The 13,279-nt window shown below is 48.2% G+C and overlaps 1 protein-coding gene across 1 annotated transcript; it reads left to right on the top strand.

The window, feature by feature from the left end:
- The first annotated feature begins 1,437 nt into the window (after positions 1-1,437).
- LOC121553296 (IQ motif and ankyrin repeat domain-containing protein 1-like) lies at positions 1,438-12,595 on the top strand. Its single transcript, XM_045211462.1, has 13 exons — positions 1,438-1,441; positions 1,823-1,962; positions 2,221-2,385; positions 2,475-2,666; positions 8,682-8,807; positions 8,970-9,109; positions 9,482-9,569; positions 9,732-9,827; positions 9,969-10,071; positions 11,336-11,432; positions 11,629-11,763; positions 12,076-12,204; positions 12,358-12,595. The coding sequence occupies exons 1-13, from the start codon at positions 1,438-1,440 to the stop codon at positions 12,530-12,532; spliced, it is 1,590 nt and encodes a 529-aa protein (XP_045067397.1). The 3' UTR covers positions 12,533-12,595.
- The last annotated feature ends 684 nt before the right edge of the window (positions 12,596-13,279 follow it).

Here is a 13,279-nt window from a genome sequence, read left to right as displayed (position 1 = left end):
CACCAATCAGGTCTTTATGGTAGAGTCACTAGACGGAAGTCACTCCTCAGTAAAAGGCACATGACAGCCCGCTTGGAGTTTGCCAAAAGTCACCTAAAGGACTCTCAGACCATGAAAAACAAGATTATCTAGTCTGATGAAACCAAGATTGAACTCTTTGGCCTGAATGCCAAGTGTCACGTCACTTGGCCAATACCATCCCTATGGTGAAGCATGGTGGTGGCAGCATCATGCTGTGAGGATATTTTTCAGCGGCAGGGACTGGGAGACTTGTCAGGATCGAGTGAAAGATGAATGGAGCAAAGGACAGAGAGATCATTGCGAACCTGCCCAGGACCTCAGACTGGGGCGAAGGTTCACCTTCCAATAGGACAACGACCCTAAGCACACAGCCAAGACAATGCAGGAGTGGCTTCGGGACAAGTCTCTGAATATCCTTGAGTGACCCAGCCAGCGCCCGGACTTGAACCCGATTGAACATCTCTGGAGAGACCTGAAAAAAGCTGTGCAGCGACGCTCCCCATCCAACCTGACAGAGCTTGAGAGGATCTGCAGAGAAGAATGGGAGAAACTCTCCAAATACAGGTGCGCCAAGCTTGTAGCGTCATACCCAAGAAGACTCGAGGCTGTAATCGCTGCCAAATTTGCTTCAACAAAGTACTGATTTTTAATAAATTTGCAAACATTTCTAAAAACCTCTTTTTACTTTGTCATTATGGGGTATTGTGAGTAGACTGATGAGGAATTTTGATCTATTTTAGAATAAGGCTGTAATATTACAAAATGTGGAAAAAGTGAAGGGGTCTGAATACTTTCTGAATGCACTTTATACATTATAAATATAGGCCTATATGGGAAATTATTATGATAAAAAAATGGAAATAGCTGTCATCAAGGTCACCATACTGAACAGCACAAAGGAACTGAATCCTCCAGGTAAAACAAATATTTGGTCTGTACAAATAGGATTAGTAAAGTCGACTGTACAATCTTATGTATACTGCACAGGTGTTGTTGTGTGAGTCTGTGGCTTTGCTGTGTTACTCTTGTCAGGTTGTTATTGTAAAAGAGAACTTAAATCTTTATGGACAAAGACGATACAATGAATCTGTACTGAGGCTAAAACTATACTGAAACTATTAACTTTGATTCCAAAATGAAATAAAATAAAATGAAAACCATTGTGAATTATGTTCAGTTTTAGTTTTGTTCTCAACATTTTGGGAAAAAATCAAATTGGGTTTTCAAGCTTTTGGGGGGTTCTCAAGCTACTGAATCTGGCGGGTAAATGCAGCCAGGGGAAGGCGATGTTTCAAATAGGCCTAGCTTGTGCATCACTAGCTATCACTAGCTAATAGGTGACAAATCGTCTAGTTAGCTAACTTGGTTCTTCTTACATGTACTACTACAGTTAAAAAGCATTTGATTGGTGTAAACATGGGTGAGAGAGTTTCCTTCCACCATCTTGTTTTACACCAGTCTCAGCGCTATTCCTTTTAAATCCAAGTCACATTGAGATTTACTTTATAATTTCAACCTAACCTAACCTATGACCTAACCATCACTTTATGTATTACTGCCCCCCAGTTGCAAGAAGTGACATAAAAAAAAACACACACAAATGGTTCCTAGCCTCCCACGCATGCTTTCTGTCGCTAACACTAAAACTGAAACTAAATAATATAAAAAGGAAATATAAATATTTCTATACAAGTAAAACTAAATAAAAATGTGCAAATCAGTTCTGAAAACGAACCGAAACTAAACTGAAATAATAGGGACTTGTTTGTCCTAACTGTATGCATGGTTATTGTTGTTGTAGATGTAGAGCCGACTCCAGAGGAGCTAGCTGTAGTGATCATCCAGCAGGCCACTCGAGGCCTGCTGGCCAGGCGAGAGCGGGTCCGGAGACAGAAGGAAAAACAGGACTATGAAGACCTTATGGATCGCTTGGAGAAAGAGGTTAGCTAAATAGATATGAAAATGATGGTGTTAGGTTTGGATTTATAAAGTATATCAACATATTGAAATGTTCAATTATGAGTAATAGATCTCTTGGCATTACATGTTGACTCAGATCTCCTCCTTTGTTTGTTCTTCTTTCAAATAAAATCTGTGAGTGTGCTTGGGTGTGTTGTAGTCCACAATCAATGTGATGTTATTGTTTCTGAAAATGAGAAGTGTGTGTACCCTGAAAAGTGTGTTTTGATTGGCCTGCAGGCTTTTGTGGCACTAGTACGAAGAGAACAGGAAGAGGACGAGAGGAAGAGGAAGAAGGACGAGGACGAGAGGAAGAGGAAGAAGGAAGAGCAACTTCTGCGAACCCGACTTCTGGAAGCAGCGTTTGATGGAGAGGCAGAGGAAGTGTTAGCAATTCTGAAGGAGGTGAGACTGATATCTGATATTTGTGAGATCTGTGTGGACAGGTAATGAAGACATGACAAAGATTAATAGATGCGCTGGTCCTTATCTAGGTCTCTGATAGGGACACAAAGCGTGGTCTTGGGTTGGATGAAGCAGGCAAACACCAGCGGCTGTTAAACCAACTTTGCATGATTAACATCACAGACGCCAACGGCAACACAGCAGTGTCAGAAGCAGCAGGTGGGGGTCAGCCGGAAGTCATCACCCTATTGGTGGAGAGCGGTGCGGACATAAACACACGGGTAAGAGAATGCAGCGCGAACAGAAATATTAGCTCTTGGTCAGGTGAGAGTGAGTGTCTTCCCTCCACCACCCATTCCCACTGACACACACAAACATACACATCTATTGATAGGAAAACAAGCATGACTTGACTTATACCCTTTCTTTGGGGAGCATAGGTCTTCCACAAACTTTCTCCAGCAGGCGAAGAACTAAATATATCTTTCTCAGTGTTGAAGTTACAGTGCATTCGGAAAGTATTGACTTTTTCCACATTTTGTTACGTTACAGCCTTATTCTAAAATGGATTAAATTGTTTTTTTCCCCTCATCAATCTACACACAATGTCCCATAATGACAAGCAAAAACAGCTTTTTAGAAATTTTAGAAATGTCCTGTTGGAAGGTGAACCTTCGCCCCAGTCTGAGGTCCTGAGTGCTCTGGAGCAGGTTTTTGTCAAGGTGTGCTGTAGGTGTAGTGGCGGAATCAATTGCAGGACGCAGACGGATAATCCAACAAACTTGTATTTAGCCGAAAACACGGCAAAACGGACAACTCTTGCCCGAAGCGAAATACACACGAGGCAAAACGAAACTGAACAGCGCACAAACAGGTGCGTAACTCCAGCGCAGTGGAGAGAAGCTCAACCGAGCGAAAACACATCTGACACAAAACAATATTACACAACACCTGACACACACAACGGGAACTAAATAGGACACTAATGACACTGAATGAAAACAGGTGTGACAACACTTAGACAGAAGCAAACGAACATGAAACATACAACGGTGGCAGCTAGTACTCCGGAGACAACGAACGCCGAAGCCTGCCCGAACAAGGGAGAGAGGCAGCCTCGGCCGAAACCGTGACAGTACCCCCCCCTTGACGCGCGGCTCCAGACGTGCGCTGACTCCCGGCCTCGGGGGCGACCCGGAGGACGCGGAGCGAAGCGCTTCGGGTGTCCACGATGGAATTCCGTCAGGAGAGACGGGTCCAAAATGTCTCCCCTCGGCACCCAGCACCGCTCCTCCGGACCGTACCCCTCCCACTCCACTAGATACTGGAGACCCCCCATCCGACGTCTCGAATCCAAGATGGACCTCACGGAGTACGCCGGTGCCCCCTCGATGTCCAATGGGGGGCGGAGGAGTCTCCCTGATCTCACTGTCTTGGAGTGGGCCAGCTACCACCGGCCTGAGAAGGGCACATGGAACAGGGGTTAATACTTTTATATTCAACAGGTAGCTGTAATTTATAACACACCTCGTTCAACCTTCCCAGGACTTTAAATGGCCCTACAAACCGCCGACCCAGTTTCCGACAGGGCAGGCGGAGGGGCAGGTTCCTGGTAGAGAGCCAGACTCGATCACCAGGTGCGTACACCGGTCCCTCACTGCGGTGGAGATCAGCGCTCGCCTTATGACGTCGGAGGGCCCGCTGCAGGTGGACGTGTGCAGCGTTCCATGTCTCCTCCGAGCGCCTCGCCCACTCATCCACCGCAGGAGCCTCGATCTGGCTCTGCTGCCAGGGTGCCAGAACCGGCTGGTAACCTAACACGCATTGGAAAGGGGTTAGGTTAGTGGAGGAATGGCGTGGGAATTCTGGGCCATTTCGGCCCAGGGAACGTACCTTGCCCACTCCTCCGGCTGGTCCTGGCAGTATGTTCTAAGAAACCTGCCCACATCCTGGTTTACACGTTCCACCTGCCCATTACTCTCCGGGTGGTAACCCGAGGTGAGGCTCACCGAGACCCCCAACCGCTCCATAAAGGCCCTCCAGACTCTGGAGGTAAATTGGGACCCCGATCAGACACAATATCCTCGGGTACCCCGTAGTGCCGGAACACATGGGTGAACAGGGCCTCGGCAGTTTGTAGGGCGGTAGGAAGGCCCGGCATGGGGAGCAAACGACAGGCCTTAGAAAACCGGTCCACAACGACCAGTATGGTGGTATTCCCCTGTGAAGGAGGAAGGTCAGTAAGAAATCCACCGAGAGGTGGGACCATGGTCGTTGTGGCACGGGCAGGGGTAGTAACTTACCCCTAGGCAGATGTCTAGGCGCCTTACACTGGGCGCACACCAAGCAGGAGGAAACATAAACCCTCACATCCCTTGCCAACGTGGGCCACCAGTACTTGGCACTAAGACAGTGCACTGTCCGGCCGATACCCGGATGTCCAGAGGAGGGTGACGTGTGAGCCCAATAGATCAATCGATCCCGAACCTCGAGCGGACGTACTTCCGACCCTCCGGGCACTGTGGTGGACTAGGGTCGGTGCATACCGCCCGCTCGAGTTCAGCATCGACCTCCCACACTACCGGTGCCACCAGACACGACTCCGGCAGTATGGGAGTGGGCTCCACGGACCTCTCCTCCGTGTCATACCGCCGAGACAGCGCATCTGCCTTACCATTCTGTGACCCAGGGATGTACGTGATCTTAAAAGTAAACCTGGTCAAGAACATATTCCATCTTGCCTGGCGAGGGTTCAGCCTCCTCGCCGCCCGGATGTACTCCAGGTTACGGTGGTCCGTCAAAATGAGGAAAGGGTGTTGAGCCCCCTCAAGCCAGTGCCTCCACACCTTTAAGGCCTGTACCACGGCTAACAGCTCCCTGTCCCCTACGTCATAGTTCCGCTCCGCCGGACTGAGCTTCTTAGAATAAAAAGCACAGGGCGGAGTTTAGGTGTCGCGCCAGACCGTTGTGAAAGCACGGCTCCTAGACCCGGCCTCTGACGCGTCCACCTCTACCTGGAACGGCAAAGAGGGATCCGGATGCGCCAGCACCGGGGCCGAGGTAAACAGGTCCTTCAGCCTCCCAAACGCCCTGTCCGCCTCGGCCGACCACTGCAGACGCACCGGACCCCCTTCAACAGAGACGTGATGGGAGCTGCCACCTGTCCAAAACCCCGGATAAACCTCCGGTAGTAAATCGCAAACCCCAAAAACTGCTGCACCTCCTTCACAGTGGTTGGTGTTTGCCAATTACGCACGGCCGACACCCGGTCTACCTCCATCTTCACCCCTGACGCAGACAACTGATACCCCAAAAAGGGAGACCGACTCCTGGAAAAACAGACACTTCTCTGCCTTCACATACAGGTCGTGCTCCACCAGCCTCCACAACACTCTACGCACCAGGGCCACATGCTCGACACGGGTAGGCGAGTACACGAGAATGTCATCAATGTACACAACCACCCCCTGCCCCTGCATGTCCCTGAAGATCTCATCCACGAATGATTGGAAAACTGACGGAGCGTTCATCAACCCGTATGGCATGACCAGATACTCGTAATGGCCCGAGGTGGTACTAAAGGCTGTCTTCCATTCATCGCCCTCCCCTGATGCGCACCAAGTTGTATGCGCTCCTGAGATCTAATTTTGTGAAGAACGCGCCCCCATGCAACGACTCAGTCATGGTCGCAATCAGCGGGAGTGGATAACTGTACTTCACCGTAATCTGATTGAGACCACGGTAATCGATGCACGGGCGCAAACCACCATCCTTTTTCTTCACAAAAAAGAAACTCGAGGACGCAGGGGAAGTGGAAGGCCGTATGTATCCTTGTCTCAGAGATTAGTCTATGTAAGTCTCCATAGCTTTCTTCTCCTCTTGAGACAGAGGATACACATGGCTCCGTGGGAGCGCAGCTCCTGCCTGGAGGTCTATCGCACAATCTCCCTGCCTATGGGGCGGCAACTGCGTCGCCCTCGCCTTACTAAACGCAATAGCCAAATCCCCATACTCAGGGGGAACGTGCAATGCGGGCACCTGGTTTGGACTCTCCACCGAGGTAGCCCCTACGGAAACGCCTCCTCTCTCTAGCGCCAGCACCCCCGAGCTCCATGGGGCACGGCTCGGAAGCGCTGGAGGGTGAAATGGACGGACCCCCCTCGGAACGCCCGCGGGTAGCTAGCAGGTTATCCAGCCTGATGGACATGTCGACCAACTGGTCGAACGTGAGGCTGGTGTCCCTACAGGCCAGCTCCCGACGGACGTCCTCTCGTAGACTACACCTGTAGTGATCGACGAGGCCCGATCATTCCACCCTGCATCTGCCGCTAGAGTCACGGAGTCGAGGGCGAACTCCTGAGCACTCCTCCTCCCCTGCCGGAGGAAGACCAGACGCTCCCCCGCCGCTTTCCCCCTCCGGGATGATCAAACACCGCCTTGAAGCGGCGGGAGAACTTCGCTGTACGTGATGGTGTCGCGTCGATCCTCCTCCACTCCGCGTTTGCCCACTCCAACGCCTTCCCGGACAGGCAGGAGATCAGGGCGGACACGCTCTCATGTCCCGAGGGCGCCGGATGCACGGTGGCCAGGTACAGCTCCACCTGGAGAAGGAAACCCTGGCACCCGGCTGCGGTCCCATCGTAAGCCCTCGGGAGCGAGAGTCGGACTCCTCGGGGTTCTGGTGCGGGACTAGGCTGACTGGCCGATGGTGCTGGCACGGAGGGTGGCGGTGGAGGCGTCCCCCAGCCTCGGATGGTGGTGATCACCTCCTGCAGGGCGGTCCCCATCTGCAGGATCTGGTCCCCTTGCTCCCCGGACCCTGTCCTCCAGAGTCGCCTGGGCTGCTGCGGCTCCTGCTGATTCCATAGGTGGTGTAATATTCTGTCAAGGTGTGCTGTAGGTGTAGTGGCGGAATCAATTGCAGGACGCAGACGGATAATCCAACAAACTTGTATTTAGCCGAAAACACGGCAAAACGGACAACTCTTGCCCGAGAGGCGAAATACGCACGAGGCGAAAACGAAACTGAACAGCGCACAAACAGGTGCGTAACTCCCAGCGCAGTGGAGAGAAGCTCAACCGAGCGAAAACACATCTGACACAAAACAATATTACACAACACCTGACACACACAACGGGAACTAAATAGGACACTAATGACACTGAATGAAAACAGGTGTGACAACACTTAGACAGAAGCAAACGAACATGAAACATACAACGGTGGCAGCTAGTACTCCGGAGACAACGAACGCCGAAGCCTGCCCGAACAAGGGAGAGAGGCAGCCTCGGCCGAAACCGTGACAGTTTTCATCAAGGATCTCTCTGTACTTTAATCTTTCCCTCGATCCTGACTAGTCTCCCAGTCCCTGCCGCTGAAAAACATCCCCACAGCATGATGCAGCCACCACCATGCTTCACCATAGGGATGGTGCCAGGTTTCCTCCAGACGTGACGCTTGGCATTCACGCCAAAGAGTTCAATCTTGGTTTCATCAGACCAGATAATCTTGTTTTTCATGGTCTGAGAGTCCTTTAGGTGCCTTTTGGCAAACTCCAAGCAGGCTGTCATGTGCCTTTTACTGAGGAGTGGCTTCCGTCTGGCCACTCTACCATAAAGGCCTGATTGGTGGAGTGCTGCAGAGATGGTTGTCCTTCTGGAAGGTTCTCCAATCTCCACAGAGAAACTCTGGAGCTCTGTCAGAGTGACCATTGGGTTCTTGGTCACCTCCCAGACTAAGGCCCTTCTTCCCCGATTGCTCAGTTTGGCCGGGCGGCCAGCTCTAGGAAGAGTCTTGGTGGTTCTAAACTTCTTCCATTTAAGATTGATGGAGGCCACTGTGTTCTTGGGGACCTTCAGTGCTGCAGAAATGTTTTGGTACCCTTCCCCAGATCTGTGCCTCGACACAATCCTGTCTTAGAGCTCTACGGACAATTCCTTCGACCTCATGGCTTGGTTTTTGCTCTGACATGCACTGTCAACTGTGGGACCTCATATAGACAGGTGTGTGCCTTTCCAAGTCATGTCCAATTAATTGAATTTACCACAGGTGGACTCCAATCAAGTTGTAGAAACATCTCAAGGATGATCAATGGAAACAGGATGCACCTGATTTCAATTTCGAGTCTCATAGCAAAGGGTCTGAGTACTTGTGTGTAGATTGAGAATTTGTATTTATTTAGGCTGTAACGTAACAAAATGGAAAGGGTCTGAATACTTTCTGAATGCACTGTAGGTGTCCATGCCTGAGGCCTATGCAATAGCAGAAGTATGTCAGGAAGTGTGTTTTTTAATAGGGTGCGTTTGGACGGACGCCAATCTACAGAGCTGCGTTTGGAGGCCATCTTGGCGCAGTGCAGACCCTTCTACAGCTGGGGGCAGACCTGAGGACCCATGCAGATGATGGTAGTACTCCAGAGCAGGTGTGTGTGGCTGTGAGCGCGCATAGACAATAATCAGGGTTCTATATCTCTCTGTATGTGTGTTTGTGTGTGTGTGAGAGACAGAGACAGAGACAGAGGGTGGCTGTGTATTTGTGTTTTACAAGCCATGTTTGGGCTTATGTCTTTGTCGGCATGTTCCAGGTGGCTTCTGGAGAGGCTGTGATTGCCGCTTTACAGAACTGGGATCTGAGTGCCACTGACTCCATGCTGACGAAGATGAAGGCAGAGGAACAGAGGAGGGCGGAGGAAGACAAAAAGCAGAACGAGGCGGAGACTCATCGGTAAGAGTCACGCCCAACTCTCAAAACCTATATGCTCCCAAACATAGTCTAATTAGGTCATGTCTCATGTGTATAGCATAGAGAACAGAGTAGGATGCAAAATCCAGCCAGAACAGTAAGATAAACTGAATAGCCTGGCCAGAGATCAGATGTTGTGTGCACATTATGATGCAATGTGTTAACTATTTGTAATATGTTTATCTCTATCTACTCCCCCTCTCCTTCAACACAACGGCGCGTCGGTCCTGTTAAGTCACATCATCTAGCCAGTCCTGCAGAGTCACTTTTGCTGAGTTGAGGACAGATAGAGAGAGAGAGAGAGAATAGCTGACATGATTTCCCCACACATTTCTCACTGATAGGGGGAAACAGTGCAAACAAAAAATGGCCTGTGTTTTCCCTCAGCCTGAAAGGGGAGGTGGAGCAGCTCCAGAACGAGCATGAGCGATGCCAGAGAGAGGTAAGACACATCTGGAATCAGTAGTTCCAAGATTAACAGGAAAAATGTCCCTTTCACCACTCTGACGTCACTCTCCCTGTGTGTGTGTGTGTGTGTGTGTGTGTGTGTGTGTGTGTGTGTGTGTGTGTGTGTGTGTGTGTGTGTGTGTGTGTGTGTGTGTAGCTGCAGAAGGCCTTCGTTGAGCTGAATAAGAGGATCACAGAACATGACAAATGTGTGAGGAAGGGTATGGAGGAGCAGGCTAAAGTCACGTTGCAGGTAACCACTGTATTCTTTTAGCACACTGCTAAATGTGTATTGTCTCAGTACTAATGTAATGATGTATGTATCAGTCTCAGTACTGATGTATGTATCAGTACTGACGTGTGTGTGTGTATATATCTGTGTGTGTGTGTAAAGGTGGTTCATGATGCTGAAGATGTGTTGGCGAAAGCTCAAATAGCAGCTCATGAGGCTGCAGAGCAACTATCCCTTGCCAAGCTGACACTGAGAGAGCAGTCTGGTGGAGGTATGTAATGTCACACGCACGCACACATGCAGTTGAAGTCGGAAGTTTACATACACCTTAGCCAAATACATTTAAACTCAGTTTTTCACAATTCCTGACATTTAATCCTAGTAAAAATTCCATGTCTTAGGTCAGTTAGGATCACCACTTTATTTTAAGAATGTGAAATGTCAGAATAATAGTAGAGAGTGATTTATTTCAGCTTTTATTTATTTCATCACATTCCCAGTGGGTCAGAAGTTTACATACACTCAATTAGTATTTGGTAGCATTTAAAATGTTTAACTTGGGTCAAACGTTTCGGGTAGCCTTCCACAAGCTTCCCACAATAAGTTGGGTGAATTTTGGCCCATTCCTCCTGACAGAGCTGGTGTAACTGAGTCAGGTTTGTAGGCCTCCTTGCTCGCACACGCTTTTTCAGTTCTGCCCACACATTTTCTATAGGATTGAGGTCAGGGCTTTGTGATGGCCACTCCAATACCTTGACTTTGTTGTCCTTAAGCCATTTTGCCACAACTTTGGAAGTATGCTTGGGGTCATTGTTCATTTGGAAAACCCATTTGCGACCAAGCTTTAACTTCCTGACTGATGTCTTGAGATGTTGCTTCAATATATCCACATAATTTTCCTTCCTCATTATGCCATCTATTTTGTGAAGTGCACCAGTCCCTCCTGCAGCAAAGCACCCCCACAGCATGATGTTGCCACCCCTGTGCTTCACGGTTGGGATGGTGTTCTTTGGCTTGCAAGAACTCCCTTTTTCCTCCAAACATAACAATGGTCATTATGGCCAAACAGTTCTATTTTTGTTTCATCAGACCAGAGGACATTTCTCCAAAAAGTACAATCTTTGTCCTCATGTGCAGTTGCAAACCGTAGTCTTGCTTTTTTATGGCGGTTTTGGAGCAGTGGCTTCTTCCTTGCTGAGCGGCCTTTCAGGTTATGTCGATATAGGACTCATTTTACTGTGGATATAGATACTTTTGTACCTGTTTCCTCCAGCATCGTCACAAGGTCCTTGGCTGTTGTTCTGGGATTGATTTGCACTTTTCGCACCAAAGTACGTTCATCTCTAGGAGACAGAACACATCTCCTTCCTGAGCGGTATGATGCTGCGTGGTCCCATGGTGTTTATACTTGCGTACTATTGTTTGTACAGATGAACATGGTACCTTCACACGCACACACACATACACACCTTTCCCTGGAGCGACACAAAATGTAATATTCTCACAGTGGTGTGTTTATGTGAACTAAGATGCTGTCCTGGACCGTGGTGGGGTTCGTTGCCTGGTTGGGGACCTTGAGGAAGTTCTTATTAAAGACGTAGGCGGCAAGATCAAGCAGGATGGCAGGTAAGGGTAACCTTTAAAAATGTTAATAATAATTACTTACTCACTTTAGTGTGACTTTTTGCCCTCAGGTTAGCTGCTCAAGCAAAACACAAACAGGTTGTTCATCTTTCTGTATTTAGCTAATCTCTCTGTTTACAATTTAACATTATATTCAGTTAATTAAGTTTATCCACTCTGGCTGTCTGTCGGATGTTAGGTGGCCCCTGCTTGTGGATACCTCTGGTCAGGCTGCCACATTTCTACGCTACAGAGACACTAACTACCTGGATGCCTTGCACCCTGGAGACATTCAGCCTGACAAACTGAGGCTCGCTCTACTGGGGGCCATCAGGTGTGAGAGAGAGATATTATAGGGGTGCCAGCAATGAGCAGCCTAATCCTAAATTTGAGTAATGCACATCAATAACAGTAGCAGGTGTAAGAAGTGTTTTTAAGAGTTTGCTGTAAAACCTTAATGTATATCAAATTTAGGGTTGGGCTGCTCATTTGAATTCCTGTCTTTTTTGGCTATTGCCAACAGTAAATATGTCACTCAAAATATTATTTTTGTATAAATAAAGGAGTGGATGGACAGAAGAATGACACAGAGAAATGTATATATGAATAGAAAGGCTGTTCTGATGTTGTGTGATCCTGTCTGCAGGTTCGGAAAGCCCTTGGTTATTAACATGATGGAGGTGGACTTGTTTGAGAGTGTACAGAAACAGCTAGACCAGGTGAACCCAGGGCTGAGTGAGCAGCTGATGAACAAGGAGCTCCTGCAAGAAGAGAGGTACAGTACCGAGCACTCACTGCCAGCACATAGATCATCTCAATATCAACCTTTCTCAGTTCTAGTTAGATTTTTTACGTTTAAGAGGTGATGTAAGACATAAAAAAATGCAGGGCTGCGAGACTGATTTCAATATATGTCGTCTCTCGGTAGGTACCTGAGCCTGGTGCGCTCCACAGATGGTCCTCAGTATGCCAGAACTGAGTTCATGCTGGACCGCATTGAGAAGTTCAGCCTGGTCATGGTTACCAAACAGCGCCACCCACCTGATGCACTGCTCACAGCATTCTATCCCATCCAGGTCATGCTGCGGGAACCCAAAATATGACGTTGCTGTTGCTCAAAAGTGTAAAAACTGTTGTTGTTTTTTTTTTACCACAAAACATGTTTTACTAATATAAAATATATGACACAAAAATAAGGATTTTATTTTTTGTATGATGATTATTATGTAAATTATTAGATGTTAATCTCCAGCAGACTGACAGCATGTGCCAATTTTCATGGTAGCTAAATATAAATAAATAAAAAATCATAATGCACGCTAGTAGTAATCTATACCAAAACAGAAAGTTGCATTGTATCACAGTAAATACAGTCTCGCGATTTGTTACAGCAAACCCCATCCCTATTGGCTGCTACAGTTTACTTGTTTTTAGGAACAGCCAATCATGGGGTTGTATAGAAGAGATTTGACACAGGGTGTTATTTTACACTGGCCCGGGTTGAACCGTGCAAAAGCCCGTCACATCATCGGGCAGTAAGTGGCACCTCTCCGTTATTTTGTCAACAAGGTAGTATGGTGCATCGTCCAGAAACATACAACATCTCTTTTCCATAAAATAAACGTGTGCATTTTCCAACTAGTTTTTATTGGGAAAGGCAGATATTACTTTTGCATGGAAAAACACAGAATCCTACTAATCACTACACGTACTTAATTACTTCACTTTTGTTGTGAGGCGATTTGGCCGTCGGACAGAGCGGGGCACCTGACACGTCCGGGAGGCAGCCCGGTTCCAAATCGAATGCAATCAACTTTCAGCCAGTGCAAATCATGCCTACACGGGCGCAC

This window comes from Coregonus clupeaformis, chromosome 37, assembly GCF_020615455.1.
Source record: "Coregonus clupeaformis isolate EN_2021a chromosome 37, ASM2061545v1, whole genome shotgun sequence".
Taxonomy (NCBI): Eukaryota; Metazoa; Chordata; class Actinopteri; order Salmoniformes; family Salmonidae; genus Coregonus; species Coregonus clupeaformis.
Note: the sequence above shows the minus strand (reverse complement) of the source record. Positions and strands in the feature narration are given on the sequence as shown.